The sequence below is a fragment of the Aulonocara sp. 'chitande type north' Nkhata Bay genome, linkage group LG1 (genome assembly GCF_057382095.1).
Source record: "Aulonocara sp. 'chitande type north' Nkhata Bay isolate Kocher_YH1m ecotype deep benthic linkage group LG1, A_spYH_male_GT1.1, whole genome shotgun sequence".
Classification (NCBI taxonomy): domain Eukaryota; kingdom Metazoa; phylum Chordata; class Actinopteri; order Cichliformes; family Cichlidae; genus Aulonocara; species Aulonocara sp. 'chitande type north' Nkhata Bay.
Genome location: NC_141344.1, coordinates 29,177,230 through 29,197,447, shown reverse-complemented (window position 1 = coordinate 29,197,447; position 20,218 = coordinate 29,177,230). Strand labels below are relative to the sequence as shown.

Sequence of the window (20,218 nt, the reverse complement as noted above, 5' to 3'; positions counted from 1 at the left end):
ATTTATTTGTTTGTCCAGCTTAAGGGTAGAATTGAAAATGAAACCAAGCTTTTTTACATGGGGGTGTACATTAGGTGATAGTGGGCCCAAGTCATTTCTTATGAGACTAACAGAGTCTTGCGTACCGAAAATTATAATCTCAGTTTTGTCGTAGTTTATTGTCATAAGAAACTCTGACTGTTATGACCTTTCAAACTACAGACTGAGCTCTAAGCTTTCATTCGTGTCCAAGATCCCGGAGAGACTCTCCCAGCTCCAGGCGTACTTGGACACGAACAATATTGCTGAGAAATTTCAATCTGCTTTTAAGCCATTGCTGGATAGCTCGCTCAAACTCAATAAGCAAGTGTCTGCTGTAGTGAGATCTAGCTTCCACCAACTGCGCCTTATCTCTAAGGCTAGGCATTATGTTCCACATGAGGACGTGGAGAAGCTTATTCACGCTTTTGTGACCTCCAGGTTGGATTTTTGTAATTAATTGTACTACGGTCTAAGCAGCTAGATCATCAGTGGGTAGCCACGTTTCAGTCATAAAAAGAAAGTCCAAGCCATGAGAGAAAAACAGGTCATCATGGTATATGAAGGTCTTAGCTGTGGCTCTGCCCAGGCCTCTGTTGCCAATAAGGAAGTTAAAGACCACCCTCTGATGGACAAACTATGCAAGCTCAATACTCATGGTAGATGTTTCTCGCTTATATTTTCTATGCATTGGTTATTATAAACGCTAGTATCAATACATCTGCAAGTAGCTAATATCAGCAAGCTGTAGCTTAAATGAATCAGTGACCAATGTTACCTCATACAGATTTCTAGGTCAAGCTGCTTTTTTAGGCCTGGCAAAACTCCAGAGTTGTCCTATCTTTCTGAGTTTTGAATTTTGTCAGAACCTTTCACACGACTTGATCATAATGTGTACCTAAAATCTGGACTGCAAGCTATTAAATTGCACTGCATTTAAAATACAGATGCCCTTACAGCATGCAGCATTCCCACCAACTGTTCTGTCCTTAAACACACCACATATTTGCTAATTGACAGCATAGATGGTGAAAAAACAAAACAAGGTTTGATTTAGTTGTGTTTTGATTACTTTTCCTGTGGTGTAGTACACATGATAACTGGGGAGGTAGAAAAGCTATAAAGATAAAAGGAGTCAATACATGAAGGCTCAATTCAGCACAATCTGTGATATACAAATTATTGTTAAATATTAAAGCGTGTTCTACAATATATTTACAAAGCTCTAATTGGAGGAGAAAAAAGAAACCATTTTTCTTTTGAGAAAATAATTTATTTTGGAACACAATAAGCACGTCTCCTCACATAATTAGTTCACACGCACACCACTGGTATTTCTTCAACAAACACACCCAGGGTTCAGTATCAGAGTACATTATGTTGTGTGACTGCATCCCCCCCTCTAGTTGTCCCAACACACCCTTTAGCCTTCATTCAGCAAAACTGTAAACACAAAATTAAAGCTGTATAATGATAATTGTAGGTTAACACACAGTGGGCTCCCATCCACTTGCCTGGTACTGACAGTTATGGATTCTACATTTAAAAAAATCTTTCTAGAAAAAAACAAAACAATAATATTAAGCAAATTTTACTCCAATCCAAGTTTTTCTTCCCAAATTTTTTGGACATTTTAAATTTACTCAAGATATCTGAGTCATTTAGTTTCCAAGCAATTAAATATGAGCCCATAAACTTGATGTTTGAAGCAGTGAGTTTAGGATAAATACAGAGGAACACAATTTTTTTATCAGTACAGTAAAATAACATTTCAGATCCCAGATCCATGAGAAATTATTACAATGAGTATGACATGTTTTGGTCTAATATACTTTGACACCATTTATTGTCACATTAGTGTTTAAATAATAAGAGAATCCCTTCTGTTTGGTTATTGCCTTTATTTTTCCATCCCTGGTCCCTCAAATCTAATATACACCATCTTTACATAGATGTTTTATTTTTGTTGTTAAAGTGAACAATTTTGGATTTTTGGGGATCAGAGGTGGTGATATGACACAGTATACACCTGCTGTATGTTTACCTATCAACACTCACACTCTACTGCATTTACACAAGCAGATAACACAAGAAGTCATAAGAACAATACAAAAATAAAATTAAAAAATACCCCCAAAATAATTAACTAGAAAAAAAAATCCAAATAATACATCCAAACTTGCATTTTTGTGCAAAGTTGTGGAGAGGCAAAAACATTTTTCTAAAAAAACAAAAAACAACAACAACAAAAACAACAAGAACAGCAACAACCCAAAACACATGGCTCGTACTGCAGAAACTGGGTTTTTGCTGGTGTCATCGAAATCGAGCCCGAATAAACCCAAACGTGTAATTTTAAATGAGAGCTGTGGACTACAGATGAACCATTTACTATAATCTGACTGTGGGTGGATGAGAGGATGTTTGCCACGAAGACTGGCAGTTGTAGTTCGGTTTCCCTGACAACAGATGGCAACAGTGATTTGTTGTTTGAGCAAATGCTGGTTGACGACCGCTAGACGTGAAAAGAAAGAGGGTGTTGGCAGGCCGACTGAAACACCAAACACAATTATGTCACCAATCACATCAAGTGCAGCCTCATTTCCAATACTGTTATAAAACTGAGGGTTTCCACTCAGAAGACAGGCTGATGACCACCTGCCACAGCGTGTCTCATTTCATCTTACAGTACATTAAAAACGACTCCAATGAGACGAAAAACAAAGAAAAAAGGGTTCACTGGTGTCAGACTGGTGCTTGGTGTTGACAGATGCCCTGAGTTAAAGGAGATGAAGTTGGATAAGAGTTCCCTTTTATCCCCACATTAGCCAAGCCAGCATTGGTGAGATTAATACCTGGATGTCATAGTATTTGCTCAGAAAGGTTTAAGGCAGTTATACCTCAGAAAATAACTGATAATAAAATTTCCAAAGAGCAAAAAGAGCAACAGATCAGATTCACAATTACAGCACTTTAAATACTACTACTGGTAACCAAGCAACTATTTCTAAAGCTAAGAACAAACTTTGGAACGCCATATATAAGCTTTAATATTCAATTCTTATTATCTGATATTTATTATTACTTTACAAGCTTCGATTGATTGACATTCAGTGCTGTTATATCCTGATATGGCAAACCTTCCAGTACTCAAACACTTCTACTTATCAAATACTATCAACCAGGTATTACAACACACAAACCACGGCCTAGGAAGCCTCATAAAATGCCCTGCTGTCAGTCACTTAATCATTTCAAACCACCCTTAGCGTCTCATCAGTGTTCAGAAGCAGGTTTTAGATCACACATTTCTTGGCTTTATATTGCCTTGGAAGAAGCTTCCTTAGAGCCCTTACAACAAGGTTTGAATTTAAATCGGGTTTTGAAAAGTCCAAAGGTCCCAGTCTTGCAGTATGATTTCAACAAGAGATGTTTGCGATCTTTTTTTCAGCAGTTCGTGCAGCAACACCCTTTATTCTCAGTGCAGTCAACAAAACAAGAACTGAGATTTTCGGCAAAGTCTTTGAAATAAAAAAATATTCCCTACAGTTAAAATCCATCTTCTTTCTTGCATGCAGCATTCTCCATCTAAATTACAGTTAAACAAACACCAGAATCATACGAACAAGCCACTAAAATAAATAGCGGTTGAGCTTTGGTATCTTCAGCCCTCCTACTCGTCAAACCTCACAGCTCAGATTATTACAAATGAAAAATTTGCTTCACATCTGCTGAACTTTCCCTTTTGTAGCACCACGCTCGCTAATCAGAAGGCTAAATTTTCAACATTTCAAAGAACCACATGATCATCTGCTGGAAAATGGAAAAGCTGTACTAAGATGTTCGCACCAAACCAGGTGGGTTGAATGTTAGCCTCAGCGCAGTGGCAGTAGGACTGTTGTGTGTGCAGTAAGAGACAAATATCAGAGACTTGGCTGGACCTGCAGCTGATCAAAGGCAACAGAAAGAGTAAGGAGGGCTCAAAGACACTGACAGACAGACAACGCGGGGAACATTTGATTCATCTAACGTTTCGTTATCATCCTCGCCCCTCCGTTAATAGTTTCCATATCTGCACTTTGACAAATAAAATGAGGAAAGGGGGAAAATATTGTGGTGTACAGTATGTAAAGTGCTGGAATCAAAGTGACAGAATGCAACTGTGGGAATGTACATGGATCCCATCTGAGGGTGGGGCTCGATCCCTGGTCACGTCTGGTAAGCACCAAAAACTTTGAGTGCCAAAACTATGTGCAGGATGATGTTACGAGCTGGAAACAATGTGTACAATCCTACCTTAATACTTAATAATCTACAGTACATTTACTACAAACAGCAACGCACCCAGAGGAGCAGACATAATGGCCAAGGGCTAAGAACAGAGAATTTAAATCAGACCAACCTCACAAAGACCACCATCCTGGGTCTTTCCCTACACAGTCTCACACAGACATACTCACGCACGCACGCACGCACACACAAAACGGTAACGTTTGTTAAGACAGCAGACTAGGCTATATGGCCTTGGCGGTGATAAGCAGTGAGCTTCTTACAGTTCTTCTTCGATGTAATACGAGGCTTCTTGTGTGCTCTTGTTTCTCACTCGACTACTCTAAAGTGGTGCTCTTGCTTTCCTTTAAAATGACAGCTTGACTTCATCGTCTGCCACTTTCGGCCAAAAAGAATCACTTAGCCGGGCGTCATTACTGTGTAGATGTAAAGAACCAAAATGTCCCTGCTCCGAGTCCTCGACATGGAAAAGAGCACGAAGGCAGTTAGTTCATTTTTTCACAAACTGTAAGGTGATTGTGATTACAAAGGAGGACCGGGAAAGATGGGTTGGTACTGGTGAGTCGCACAGGAGGAGAAGGCAGAGAAGAGATATCAGTTTAGAGTGTCTCCTCAGTGCAGTGTGGGGATAGTGGTGTTGGAGAAAGTGAAAGGTTAATGAACAAATGAGAGAGACAGAGGTTTATGCTTTCTCCTTTAAGCAGGAGCCCTCACTCAGGTGGTCACTTTGGCATGGTGGCTTCTGTTTCTCCCACTGACAAATGGCATTGGCGTAACCCACGATCACTTTGTCCATCCAGGTGAGAGGCTGGGGGAAGAGGACTGCACCCTCAAAGAAGCCCAGGTGGCCTCCATGAAGTGTCAGGGCAAAGATCACATTCGGCTTCTTTGCTGGAAGAGGACAAATCACATGGTAATTAGCCCTCTGTACTCTGCACAGTTTGTAATCGTCAGCATTGGAAGAACAATGTTCAACACATGCCCAGAAATGGGCTTGCAAGGGATTGTTAAGGGTGTGTTTGCACAGTCGAGCAGATAACAGTGCGATTACGTTTCTGGCCATTAGACACGATCAATATGTTACTCAGTTTGTTTGTCTGACAGCTGGCAGAAAAAAAACAACAACTTTGCTCCTTCAACCTGGAGGCAATTTTTAATGACTTTAACAGTTGAAACAGGTTTGCCTCGACTGACAGGTCTCACAGATTGTTACACCGTCTTTTCATTGCTTGTTGTCTAATTGCTTAAATGGTCATCCAGAATGGAAAAATCTATTTTCATAGTATAAGACTCATCATTTTCCATACCTCTCTCTTAATAAAGACTGCCATGTTGACAATCTTCCAAGATCCTTACGATTACATTTGTGTCCACATACTTATGGTAAAATAATGCAACCATTAATAATTGACGAGATAGGACTCCAGGCCAAACTTTAACATTTTCCCTTAGGAGATGTGACGACCTGTTTTCTATACTCTGTCCATACAGAAAACAGTAGTTTTCACACTGACTTTACGTCATTCACAATACACGCAATATACGAACCCTGAATATCTCTGCATCTGTGCTGCCTAATTAATAAATAAAAAAAAATATATATATATATATATATATTTATTTATTTATTTATTTATTTTTTTTTAAATGTGTAATTAAAATAATGATAATAATAACAATAATGATGATAAATAAAGTCTGAAATGTAAACTAGGTCATCTCCACACACTCACTCTGCTTGCAGCATAGTGCTGCTGCAGTGAACAACTATGGTGGGGTTTCATGAAAAGGACTGGCCTGGATCTCTTTGGTCTCCTGGACTTAACTGGGTTAGTGGGGAAGCCTGCTGTAGCAGACTAGTGACTAAGATCCCACTGGGCTTTGAACACTGTGCACTATTCATGACAGCTGCTGAGTTGCCCTTGGACAACTGCGTGCTCACCCAGGACCGAGAACTGCCGCCTCACTACGAGCTGAGCGACAGGGGCCCGGAGACAAGCTTGTGGTTTAAAGATTTTTCTTAGTCCCTAAATGCATCATTTACCAAGTAATTACTGAAACACAGTTGCATCAGTTTCATGATCTTATTTTGATTAATTATATTATTCAAATATCATTGCAATAAAGAAGCACCAACTATTCTTTGTTTTCTTTAATTCACCTGTAACATTTTTGCTTGAACAGGAACAGTCTTACTTAACAGTCTGCTGAAAGCTCTTATCAAACACTTCTAGTCCGAGCTAATTCCAGCACCAGCACAGCAAGTGTATTTCTGTCAGTCTTTTGATGGCAGTCAAGCGTCTGAGCAACTGTCTCACATTTTAGGTCATAGGGACAGCTATGACCTAAAATTTCTGTAAGTGTTGCTCTCTGGAGACATATAGGATACAGTACCATTTGCTTCCAGTAAGGACTCCTCCTACTCTCCCTCTTACACGCACGCACACACAAGCAATATTCCTTTTCCAGTAGAGTTAAAAGTGGTCAGTGAGTAAAAATAGCACAAAGTGAGAAGAATGGATGCTTGATAGACATTAAGTCATGTGTAGCCAGATTTGCCTGCTTATGTTTATTTATTATCAATCACCCTGCACCATATACGGGAGGACAGAAGGTTTTTTGGGGGGGCAGGAGACCAGTGAACCACTTTATCCAACTGGAGGAACACTGTGTTATATTTATGCGTTACAGCCGTTGCCACACAGCAGAAAACATTAGTCACAAACTGTGTGCCCCACCCTGTCCCGGTTGGGGTTGGATGCCAGCTCATCATAGGCCTGCTTAAGGCTGCAGACATGTTTTTGTTTGTTTGTTTTTTTAAAACTACTGAGATTCAACTGAGGCCAGTCTTTAAGACATTAACAGCTTTTTGTATCAACCTGAAGGAGAATTGTTTTCCAGCATTTTTAGAACTGTGGAAAATATAGGTGTTACTAATAATCTACAGTGAGTTATTTAAAGTTACATAATACTACAGTGGAAGCAATATTCAAAGAAATTGAACCCACCCTTTTCTTTATTTTTTAATTTCTTTTTATTTTGAGCAGGAAGGTCCAGGTGGGTTTTTTTGTTTGTTTTTTATTCAACACGTAATTTTACAGCAGGATTCTTATTTAAGGTCAGGAGCTTGATTTTTTTGATGCTACTGCAGCCACGCTATGACAGCAAGTTGATCCTGATCTGCACGGACCATTTAACTGCAACTCTGCCATCTAGTTGATAAGGTGATAAAAAAATATTTTAGTGCAGCTGCTGTTGCTATGCAACATGTTGGCAATTACCTGCTAGCGTGCGAGGGATGGTGAGCAATGAGTCATGAACCAGAGGATCATCTGCAGAGTTCACTAACAGCAGTGGCACATTGACCTGGAAATTTAAGAACAAAATGCCATCCATCAAAAAAAATACACAAACAGACCAAAAAAGAGAAAGATGGCATTTGTGAGTCGTATGCAAAAGCAGTTCTTACATTGTGAATATAATGTACACAACTCTCTTTCTCATAGTACTCTTTGAGAGACCGGTGGCCGTGGAATTTTCTGTTGAAACCCAAAAAGATCAGGTATTATTATTCAGTCCCTAACCCTTAGAGGGGTTTGATAGAAATGACAAGAATATCTGATATTTTTCAGATTCTAAGCACTGACAAAAAGTATCACCAGGAGCATCAAGAACATGGAAGAGCTGCAGTTTACTAGAACACACCTCATGATGTTGTCGTCAATCTGCATGAGAGATGTTGCTGTGTACAACCGACTTAGATCAGCATCAATCATTTTGAGCGAATGTCCTCCAAACAGACTGTGCCTGTAACATACAAACATTAACATGAACACAAGTAATTTTAAAAATCAATTAGTTCACAGTCATAACTGTCAGCTATGTACCAACTATTCCCTCTATTACACAGAGTGACAACGAAGACCAAGAATGGTAAGAACTATTCATTTATTTGCAGATTAGCATTTAGAAAGTTACTTTAGATGTTCTTTTTAGTAGGCTAGTGGCTCATTTAGTGGCTTTTTTAATTTTATTTTACATTTTTACTTAGTTTTGAGTAGTTTATAGTTGGCTTTATTTATTTTATGGGCACCTTAGCATGTTATAGGTAGGTAGGGCAAGAGCAAGAGAGGCAAGAGGAAGGTACCATTTCAGGCAGTTCAACCTACTCAGATCTGTGAAAATGATCATTGCTCAAATGAACCCACCATGGCTGTGGGTAATCTACAATTTCATTTATAGGGAAATTAGGAGGTTAGATTACTGACTGGGTTGTCTGATGAAATCACTGTCTTTGGCAAACACCATAAAATTTTCTCCCCAAACACTAAACATGTCAATTAAACTTTTCAGTGATTGGAAACAGAAGGCACACAATGTACTAAAATTTATAGCTGGGCAACAGTGGTACCTGTGTGAGAGAATGATTTTCTTCATGTTGTCGGCCATGAGAAAGTTATAAAAGCGCCTGAACTGATCCCACTGCAGGAATGTTTCCTGGGCCCTGAGAGAGAGAGGGGAAGGCAAACACACAGGAAGTTAGCTTTGTACAGACTGTCTGCAATCTAAACAATACATTGAATGTCCTGTGTCTACTAATCCACTAACACAAAGAGTCACACTGGTTGAGAGTAGCAATGGTGTCAGGCATCAATATGCAGCTCACTGACAGTGACAAGGTGACTCAAAACAAGAGCTCAAGAAAAACAGGTTCAGCAGCTAACTGCTGATTACAAAAAACAAAAACGAAAAAGGTTTCTTTTTTTGTGGCTTTTTCATACAATAAGGCCATAATATTAAATGTGTGTTATTGTAAGAAGAACATACATCGATCAGCCGCAACATTAAACCAGTAGGCAATAGTGAAAAACATTGATCACTCATTCCACTGCAAGCCTTGGGTCCTGGTATTCATGCGGTTGACACTACAATATGTACTGTGCCACCCACCTAAACATTGTTGTAGCCCAAGCACAACCCACTCGAGGCTACGATACTCTTCGATGGTAGTGGCTTCCCCAGCAGGTTAATGCACCCCGCCATATCGCAAAAACTTCCCAGGAATTGCTCGAGGAACCCCGAAAAAACAGAGCCAGCCTCCAAATTCTCAATCCGATTGAGCATCAGTCTGATGCTAACAAACGAGCCCGATCCACAAAGGCCTACCCCGAACCCGCAAAGCCCAAAGGATCCAATGCCGGGTGCCAGACACCACAGGACACGCCAAGGGGTCCCATGTCCATGCCCCGACAGGTCAGAGCTGTTGGGCGGCACAAAGGGAACCTACAGAATATTAGGCAGGTGTTTTTAATGTTGTGGCTGATTACTGTACAGCTTCAGCTCTCGAGGTACACTGACAGGAGGGCCAGCTTAAATTTTGGAAACAGATTTTAAATTAAAATTTTTATTTTTTTTTTTAAAAAGAAAAAAGAAAAACTGCAAAGCCAATTTGACAGACGGCCAGTCTCGACACACACCCATTCCCTGCTGTCCACACTGAAACTTTAATAGACCCGGCCTGTCAAGTCTGCCAAGAGATGCTGTCTGCATTTAAAAACACAGAATCTGACAAGAACACAGAGTGCAGACACCCGCATGCACTAAATAGACATATACATCATAATCTATTTGTAAATATTGTACTTTCAATACATTTATCTGGTTACTAGTTACTTTAAAAAGTAAGGTTTTATTGTTTTTTAAAATCAAACTATTAACTGATTGAAAGACAAATGACTAATTGACACTAGTCATTAGCTGGTAGGACTTCTACTCCTGTACTTCAGCAAAGAGCCATTGATAATGCCCAACATTATCAATGGTCCTGTAGACATTCAGAGTAAACTGTGGTAGGTGAATGAAGGGATCAGACAGGTCCTCAAACAGGTTTTTTAATGTGTCTCATTTCTTACATTTTGGGAGAAAAAAAATTTTTTTTTTAAAGTGGCAACTTTACCAAATTGGTGCAATCCATCAATAATTATGGTAAAAGGAAGAGCAGAAAGGGTAACCAGCTGACTGGAGCCGCTTTGCAGACTCATGGATAAACATGTGATTATATTATGCAAGCGCTATTCATTTTGTAGAATTATTCTGAGCTTCATTTATATTTAGAAATGTGAGCACATCAGTGTTAGTATTACAAAGCCGGTTTGACAAAACAATGCATGTAATTAAGAAATGAGACCACAGCAACCCACCTCAGCGCGCTGTACCCCTGACAAACGCTGACGCAGCACAGCACTCGCTCCTGGTTAGCCTTGTTCTCCCCCAGGAACTTACAAACGATGTTTCCACCCAGACTGAAGCCCACAACAATGAGCTGAGTGTTAGGGTATGCCCGCTTAATGTAGCCAACCATGGATGCAAATTCCCATGTGCATCCTGTAAAATGAAACAGTATAGTGCTATAATCAAAACACAGAAACATACTTTATTCTACTCGGCACTTCTGGCTGAAGATTTCTTTAATTCAGGGTATCAGATTTGAGTGTCTAAGATCTTTTAAACAGCACAGGTCTCATCATGCCCATAAAAAAGCCTTACATTCTTCTTTTTCCATAATTTACCGTTTACCCTGAAATAATGCTGTACAAGCAGGGCAAAAAAAAAAAAAAAAAAAAAAAGGATAAGCTGTTCGTAAGTGCACACTTTCACCAGAAATGCTTTAAACTAATACCTTCACTGTGCTCACCCCTTTTAATGGATTTTGGAGAGGATAGGTTAAGCCTAAACCACAACAGACAATTGGATGAGAGCAGCAGGCTGAGCCAAAAGCGATGACACAGCATTACTGACAGGACTGAATTCTTTTTATCATTGCAAATAATGGTTTTCATTCTTAGATAGACCTCTGATGAAAAACTGGTGTTTAACAGGGGTTCAGAAATTATTAGGGGTGGGGGGATGAGTCATCACTAGACTAGCTCTGCATGATTCACAGTCCTCTACTACGGCCTTTAGGCAGCCCATTTCATTTTTTCAAGCCCCTTTCCTCACTTTCTTCTCATTAGCTGCCCCTCACTGTCATCCACAAACAGATGCAGGCCTTATGAGCCTTGTTTGCTTACACCATATGTAATCAGTGCCAAACTGATACCACCTAAGCAGCATACAAGTAGAAAACTTTTGGTCCACAGACATAAATTGTATATAACATTTGAAACTGAACATTTACAATATAAACATTCAACAATGACAAAAATTATATGAAACACATTTTTTCAAAAGCCAAATAGGTACTATTTTGAGTTGGCTCACTGGTCTTACCATAAGTGAACATGCGTGGAGAGGTAAGCTCGATGTTGGGAAGAGCTCCGAGGTGATTCAGCACAGCACAACGATAACCATCCTTCTGTGCATAATCCACAAAGGTCCGGATGTAGTGCTTCTCACTATGGTTACCGATACCGGGGCATATCACCATGGTGATGTCATCTGGTTGAACAGGCAGATGGAGCAGGGCAATATTTGCAAGTGAGAAAAATGTAAGCAAAGATAAAGAAAGGAGAGTGTTACTCTCCTAAACAGCAGATCATCATAACAAAAGGAGCAAGGCAAAGCCCGGCAGCCAATCCAAGATAAAGGATAAGGCTGTCAATTATAGCTTTTCCAAACACAGTGGAAATAGCAACACTACTTTTGTCGGGAGTAAAATGTCATGTGAGGCTCAAGCTTTTTGAGAGGACTAATAGATCCAAGTTAATTTGATTGGATAAGCTCAAGCCTTCAGAGAAACATATGCATCTTTTAAAGGGTCCCCCCACAACTGAATTACACACATCTTATGCGTGATTTAAAAGAACAATAATGCAGCAAAGTCTCTTTAGTAGCTGACTTGCAAGGCCTGGCACAAATAACCAAAGTTGGACATGACACCACTGACAACGAATTTCTTTATTCTCCAAACATCAAACTTGTTTTATTTAGCCATATGTTCTATATAAAAACTCCCAGGGGCCAAAGTTTCTTGTGATACCCTCTAACTATTCTTGACCCTCGAATCGAATAATGAAGAAATTTATCAGGAACAACAAAATGGGAGAAACCTCAAGAAGATCAGCAGAGAAGGGATCCCTCGTCCAGGACTGACAAACACTCATTAGGTGTGGCATGAACGGACTAGACAGAAGTAGCAGTAGTAGAATTACAATGTAAAGCAACAGAATTACAGTATGAAACTAAGAACTACAATATATTAGATTTTAATGTTTGTCATGACAGTAAAGATCCAACTACGCAATGTACAGGGGCAAGAAAAAGTGTTCACCCTTGTAAAGCATCACGTAAAAATTCACACAGTAGAGCTGGACAAAATATCAGAACCCAAGGTCGATTACTTCAACAAAACTTGCATTCAACAAATGAAACCTCACTGAAGATTTGAGTTAGCCCACACCTCCAATGCTGTGAAATGATCTTAGGAGAGCTGTCCACCCCTGGCATCCCAAGAATGGCTGAGCTCAGGCAGTGCTGTATATTGTGCTCATCCATAGCTGTGATGAATGTGCTTTCTCTTGCCCCTGTTCTATACAACTGCATAAAAATGTTGGTTAATAAGAAGTAGGGCTGCCACGATTTGTCGACTAGTCACGATTACGTCGACTATCAAAATCGTCGACGACTGATTTAATAGTCGACGTGTCGTTTGAAGCTTTGTAAGATCGCAAAAGACGCAGGAATAATAGCAGGATTTAAGAGTGTAATAACGGACTGAAACAGAAGATGGCAGCACAGCATGTACAAGGATGCCAGCTGCCGTTAAACCCCGAAGAAGAAGAAGCAGCTGTGTCCCAGAATTCATAGCGCGGCCCAGCTTAGTTTCCAACAATGGCGGTAGCTAGTTAGTTTTAATATTACTCTTATTATTCTTTCTGGGTCACAAAATAAACGTTTAACATATTTTCAGGCGAGAATGTAGCTGTGTAAACCTCAAATATCGGCTCAGTTTATCAGGACACCACATATTTTCAAAAGCGCTCCGACGTTTTCGGAGACGTCTGTTACCCACTAGCTCGATAGCTAGCCGGGGGCTAGGTCACTAGCGCCGTGAGAACACCGGACTCCCGGCAAATTGTTTTCAAACCCACCGCCGCCGTCTTTCGCGACTCAGGTTAAATATATATGAGTCACTTAGATAAATTAAAAATGTTGTTGTTTGGCTTTTTTTTTTTTTTTTTTTTTTTTTGTATTTTATTTGTTCCTGAGTAAATCGGTTTGGCTGAGATTAAAGTTATAGTTTTTACACAGCTGAATAAACGTCAAGCAGACAGCTGATTATCAGAAGTGTGAGATGCTGGAGAATATACTCCGGTGTCCTGTTATATTTTAGATAGCAAGGAGTTTATTAAACTTTACCGAAACAATCTGCAAATTTCATTAAAATTGAATAAACTATCATCTTGTCTTTATTTTTAGTTAGCACCTTAAAAGCTTAAAGCTGTAAGCTAATGATAGTTATATAAGAGCAGATGCTGCTGGTGCAATAAGCTGTAGTTTTACGTCCAGTGGATGATGATCTGATTAGTCGACTAATTGCATAAATAATCGGTGACTAGTCGACTATCAAAATAATCGTTTGTGGCAGCCCTAATAAGAAGCAGATCCTGATCAAATGCATCACCTCCTGTCCGATGATCCCCCAGCGGCTCGAAGAGGTCGAAGGTCGCAGTCGCCCCATCCTGCATGGGCAAATATTTTCTGATTCCACTAGGGTGAGGCGAGCTCACCCGACCAAGTTTACCATACAGTGCCGTCTGGAGGTGACCACTCTTACCCCACAGTAATGGAGGAATGTACCTGGAAAACACAAAATTGCATTCCTTTGTTAAATTTGGTCTCGAAATATGAGCCCTCAGCCTAATGGACAGTACAAGGGCAGGGCAAATGCTCAGACACAAGATCAACACAGTGTTATCTGAAGCACATGCCTTTTGCATTTCTGGTTTATGACAGAGTTTCAAGCACAGAGTTTGCACACAAAGTCACATCTCTTTTCAAGACATTTAAAGATTGCTACGTGGACCCAACAGACAGCAACGTTTCACTAGTGTGTAGCTATGTTTTGTAAAGTTATTCGCAGAACCAGCGCTTGTATTCCAGTGACACTTCTGTAGGAGTTAACTGTAGGAGTTGAGTCTTTAGCTTATGTAACATTCCTTTGAGACACCGGGCATTATCATGAATCACTATCACATTTCCACACCGAGAGCAAAATAGTGTGAACTAACACAGAGAAACGTCTTCAACTTGCCACTGCAACTATTTCATCACATATTATAGGTAAAATATTAGGTTTAAAATCACGACAGTGGCGACAGGAACAGATAAAACACCGTGCTTTTCATATAATGCTTCAGCCGTTTAAATGGGATTGGCTGACATAAAAGTATTATTCAATATGGAAGATTTTGAAGTGACTCAGGAAGATATTTAGGAACATTTGAGTTAAAGACAGGCTAGATCTCCAAACGCAGCGTTTCGACAGTGATAACTATATTGGTTGAGTGCTTGTTAATAACACTTTAGTGAGCATTCAAGGCACTCTCTCACTTCTTCAGCTATATAAAAGGCTGTGTGGAATAGTTTCGTGACAAAACTCGGTAGCGAGCTATATCGGATAAACAAGACCAGCATAACTCTGAAGCACAGCTGCAGTGTGGACACTAGCTGTGTGTACAGCACAGCCCAAAACACGACGACAGTCAGCGACTGCCGAGAGTCGAGGCTTCAGTTACATCAACAGTTGCACAAGCTCTTTAACCTTATGTTTCCTCAACTCTTACAGTGGCTCTAACAATTACTTAATTAACAAATACAGTCTTACATAAGAGAATTATCTACCACAAAACAGACTATTGCCATTTAGTGATAATGTGATCGCCTCCAGGGTGCACTGTAGTTAAAGTTTTACCAAATCGTTCTAGAAGGTACTCTGCTGGCTTAATCCATGGCTACAGGAAGAGGATGACCTCACTGTTATAATGTGGACAGGAAGCGCGACACCAGAGTAGCTGAGTTCATCAAGACAATAAAAAATAAAAATAATGCTGTTATCAGTTTTCCTTTGCTTTTAACTGATAAAGTTTGAGAAATCCTTTTTAATAATTCTATATCAAATGTAACAGGCTCCAATCTCTCTTTGAATTGGGATAACTAGTGTAACCTTCTTGGGGTATGTACAGTGACTGTGCTATTGTCCTTTGTAGCTATTAGATAACAGAAAAAAGGAACTGGATGTGTCTGTGTGGCTTGATAAAACAAAGACCCGAAGTCCTGGTCAAAGTCCAAAATGACTCATGTCATTTATGGTAATTGTATTAATCTGCATGCTATCAGTCTTTACGTTCATTGGGCTTTTTTTTCTTTTCTATACACCAAATACTGTCAGATGCTAGCGACACACACACATTCACACACACGTATAATACTGGCCAATAGGAAAACAAGCTCTACAATGTTTTGCAATATCCTGGACAATCACCTGAAGCAAATCAGACTGCGACTTCTGCCAAATAATGAAATAATAAATAGCACGCTCTGTCATTTTGCATGTTATCCTAAACCCTATTCAACTGTCTCCAAACACAGCCAAACAAAAAGGCTGTTCACCTCACATCACCCCTCTTATACTTTCCACTGTGCGATCGATTTATTATGCAACAACACAGGATGTCACGAGTTACAAACGTGACTTCACAAAAATGAAGATAAAAACATCTCTGCTAAACTACACACTGGGACAGACATCTTCCTATTCTAAGCATAGAGCATACGGCTGTTCAGGAGGGAATAATAACAAACTAGACACAGATGTAAGCATCAGTGCGGCCTTATGATTCAATGACCCTGCAGCTGAAAGGCAAAGGGCTCAGTAACCATCCGTTATGTAAGCTGACACTCGAGGGTGCTTCGAGAGATTCGCCCTACAAAGCTGAAAGTTCCTGTCGAGTGTCAAAGCAAGAGGTGGAGAGATGCTCACTAAGGAAACACAACTGAGTATACAATTCCCACTCAAGGGAGTGTGTTTCCAGCAAAATTACAGGAAGTTTGAGGCATAACCTGGTTTAAAGCTCACAGCAAAGCCTTGTTCTGTTATGGTCCAAGAACGACTGCTTTGCGTCAGTTATTATGAGCTCAGATGAAACATTCAAATTATAGCAGTCATCATAGTTACCCTGAATGTGAGACCAGCATCATCATGAATGCAAATCCTCTTACCCTGCAGTGAATGAGCCTTTATTTATAATGCAAGTGCAACAAACTCCGTGCACCTTTGAGATAACCCCAAAAATACAGACTCATGTTTAATTCATGCAAGAGCCAACAGGAAGGCTGTGGTACAGACGTGTGGCACACTTAGGAGCACTGACGATAGCTGGGACCGCCGCCAGACAAACCGCTACCTTCACTGCTGCTGCACCGTTGCCGTGGCAACCTCCAAAGAGACATGCACAGAGAGAAAGGAAAGCAACTCACTCTTTGGTCAACTGAGAGCAGGACTTGAGGAGGAAGCGGTTGACAGCAGTGTCCTGGTAGATGAGGTCCGGGGGTGCTGTGGGGCTCTTGAGGTTCAAGCAGCGGACAATGATGTAAAGCACCGTGGCCACCGCCGCCAGCTTCATGCCATCAAACATTGCTGGCATCTCGGGAGAGATGGTGTGCACGTCGGATTCGTGGGCGCTCATGATTATTCTAGAAAACAAAAGCAGCCAATAAATGCAGAACTCCATTTTTAAACTGAATTTTAATATAAAAAGACATCGCTTGTACAAGTCAATGTTTTTTTTCCCCAGTTCTAGGGATTAACAATGGACTTTAAAGAAATAAATTAATTAAATATTCCCGAGGTGTCCTGCAGCAACACATCTGTGGGAATATAAACTCAAAGGAACTCAGATAAAGCAGAGTCAGATAAGACAAACCTGGTTATTTAATACACTCCCTGTAATTACATTACAGCTTAAACTGTGCCAATAGGAAGCCTTGCTGCATAGAAGATAGAGGTGCTGACAATGCTTTAAATAAATCATTACATATAGCAGACACGGTGAATCCTGACTAGCATTTCTCCCAATGTAATGTGCCAGCACAAATTTACATTTTAGCAGATTTATTAAATGTATTAATGTTCACAGCTAATAAAGTCTCCACAGGTGTGAAATTATAGGTAAACAAACAGAAACTATAAAGGGCACAGAAGAGGCTCAATGCCTTCTATTGCAAAGAAAAAAGGAAGTTCTGATCACTGATGTGCAACGCAAATGTTTGTGTGATGTTACCAGGCAGCCACATCAAACTGACATAAACAGAAACAGTCATAACTGAAAGCTAAAATAAACTAATATACTTACATTTTATGTTCAAGTTTGCCTCCAATGAAAATTCGTTTCAAAAGGTCCAAAGAAATGTGAAGTCACAGTGATGTGGTCCTGAAAAGCACATAAAGCAAAACACACACAAAGACCTTCACTGTACAGTATCAGAAAGTTATCTTTTTTCCTTAAACAGAAGTTTCATCTAAAATTAAGTAAGAATAATGACACCACTTAATTTGCATGGTAAGTAACTGCTGAACGATTACACATCCTCTTTTTTTAAGTTTCATGAATCTAAATATTTTAGTTTTGACTGGTGTCCTAAGCTCTTTCAGACACCTGTCGACTGTACTTATTTTCTAGCATGTTCCTGTTGCCATAACCAAGACTGTCAATATCAGACAGGAAGTTATAACGCTGCCTCCAGAAAACCTAAATGTAACACTTACGAAAAGTCGGCCTCAGACTTATTAGACCTTATTAAAAAGTAAGGCAATTAAACAGCCATCACGTGTAAACAAACTTAACACCAAAAGGCGTGTAAAAATAGCTTCAAAAATAACCCCACTAATACCCGTGTCTTTCACTGGAAACCAATCCAAAGAGTATATCTGACACATTAATACAACTAATGCCAAGAGACGGGGTGTAAACAGCTTTAATTTTACTCTCTGGTCTTTGTCACGACTCACAACAATCCTGAGACGCACCTTAACAGCCACAAGGGCACACAGATTCCATCAAGTAGCTAACCCAGTGAGAAACGTGGGCTTTTCTGGACGATAAAAGCTTTCTAAGAGCAGGCCAACGGTCCTCCTCCCATACTCTCGATCCTGAAAATGAAAACCGTGTCGCCTTTTGGACGAATTAGCTACCCACCCACCAGAATTTGCCGCAGTAGCTCCACATTAAGACCCCGCTTCGCCTTGCCCCTTCCCTAGCCGTAGTTTGATATCGTTTTAGTCCTTAAAAAAAAGCAGCGGAGCATACATGTTTTTAACGGCCTTCATTTCTACCGCTAATAATCGATTTAATGTTGCAGCATCACTTGAGGACCAAACCGGACATAGCAACAGTCGCATCTCCAGCGTACTTACCTCAGCAGGAAAACTGTGGGTCAGTTGCTTGCTTCTTAAAAGCGGCAGGCCTTATTTATGTTCGCAGGTTTTCTTTTGTTTAACGTGTCTATAAAAGCATGACAGCCTGATGTCCAGCTCGCCCTCACAGAGCCGAAGATAGCTGAAGTAGCGACTGCAGCGATGGGATCCCACTTCCTAGAAGAATCTGTCATTTGCATAACGAAGCCCCCATTGGATAAAATTGCGATGACGTTTTAAGGCCAATAACTTTCCACGCCCCTTCAGCGGTGTCATTTTCCACATTACACTACTGGTGGTTTATATATGTCCTACATATTAGCCTAAATACGCGTTCGGACATCTCTATCAATATTTGACCTCTTTATATGATTTTCTGAGGAGATACATCTCTGCTAAGAGTATCTGACACACAGCCAATACCGTCCCTCCCGAACGTGATAAAAACGTGAACTGAAACCGTTATATAAAGTTTCTTCTGCGCATGTCTCGGTCTATTAGCAACATTAGCATTTAGCTGTTGTTGACAGCTAAATGATGTCAGCGGATAGCGGATAACTTTGGGTTACTCGTTCTCTAGTTCTACCAGTATTAGCAACGTGAATATTTATTTTCAGGAAATTTGTTATTCTATAATTTAACTACTTAATTCCCATTTATTCTGTGATGGTTATTACAGCATCCCCTCAGCTGTCACGCCCACCTTTGCACCTTTTTGTATCGTGAAGCTTTAAGCATTCGACAAGCTGTAGCCTATATAACGTAAGCGTAAAATTCACAACAACACATTAGGCTGAAATACAACTATACACATTACATTTAATTGTATTTCAGGTAAACACGGGGGATGATAGACCTAAATGACCAGGCTTCTATTTACAGGTCAAGCCCTCGTCATAGATACGCTGAAGGTCAGTGTGACAGGACAACATAACATTCCCTGTCAAAGAGCCTATGAAAAAGATAATTATCAGGAGGACATGTTAGGTGATTGGAAGATCTAGAATGGTCATTTTTTGCTTGCCAATTAAACACAGCCAGTCTACAACTTTTAATAGCTTTAATTTATCACTTTGAATCACTACAACTCCCATGCCTTCGCTTTAAATTACACCTGTACTGCGCTATATATATAACATAATGTGTCGTACTTTAACACAATTTCTTCTAAAATTCACTATAAAGCATAGATTGTCTGCATTTACAAGATGCTATTTATATTTGCTTATGCAAAGTTATATATTTGTGTTATTGATCGGATCTTTGGGATTACGAGTCTAAATGAGTCCAGATAATTTCATAATATTAATAAGATTAATGTCCCCACTGCAATTGCAGCTTGATATCCACTAGATGGAGACAGAGTTTAATCTCCTTGTGGCGTCTATTAATTTGGCAGGCAACCGAAAGAGGCACTGGCTTTAATGTAGTTTGTCACTTTAGTTTTAAGTACCCTTAGTATTAAGTACTACTTAAAAATAAATAATGGCTATTATA

General features: G+C 39.9%; 1 protein-coding gene across 2 annotated transcripts; it reads right to left on the bottom strand.

Moving 5' to 3' along the window:
- Positions 1-1,275: 1,275 nt before the first annotated feature.
- On the bottom strand, positions 1,276-19,154 carry LOC147339306 (monoacylglycerol lipase ABHD2). 2 transcript variants are annotated; one of them, XM_086292230.1, is made up of 11 exons: positions 18,722-19,154; positions 17,661-17,738; positions 16,786-17,001; positions 13,931-14,106; positions 11,578-11,745; positions 10,509-10,692; positions 8,720-8,812; positions 8,014-8,115; positions 7,778-7,847; positions 7,590-7,674; positions 1,276-5,199 (listed from the first exon to the last, which is right to left on the bottom strand). In XM_086292230.1, the coding sequence occupies exons 3-11, from the start codon at positions 16,992-16,994 to the stop codon at positions 4,991-4,993; spliced, it is 1,296 nt and encodes a 431-aa protein (XP_086148356.1). In that variant the 5' UTR covers positions 16,995-17,001; positions 17,661-17,738; positions 18,722-19,154; the 3' UTR covers positions 1,276-4,990. The 2 variants fall into 2 exon arrangements, with proteins under 2 accessions (XP_086148356.1, XP_086148365.1); XM_086292239.1 differs by lacking the exon at positions 18,722-19,154 and adding an exon at positions 18,335-18,530.
- Positions 19,155-20,218: the final 1,064 nt, after the last annotated feature.

Coding starts and splice junctions, on each gene's coding strand:
- LOC147339306 (XM_086292230.1), bottom strand. CDS start 16,994: ATGAGCGCCCACGAATCCGACGTGCACACCATCTCTCCCGAGATGCCA. Junction 14,107..16,785: donor TGCTCTCAGTTGACCAAAGA/GTGAGTTGCTTT, acceptor TGTGTTTTCCAG/GTACATTCCTCCATTACTGT. Junction 7,675..7,777: donor GTGTACATTATATTCACAAT/GTAAGAACTGCT, acceptor TTAAATTTCCAG/GTCAATGTGCCACTGCTGTT.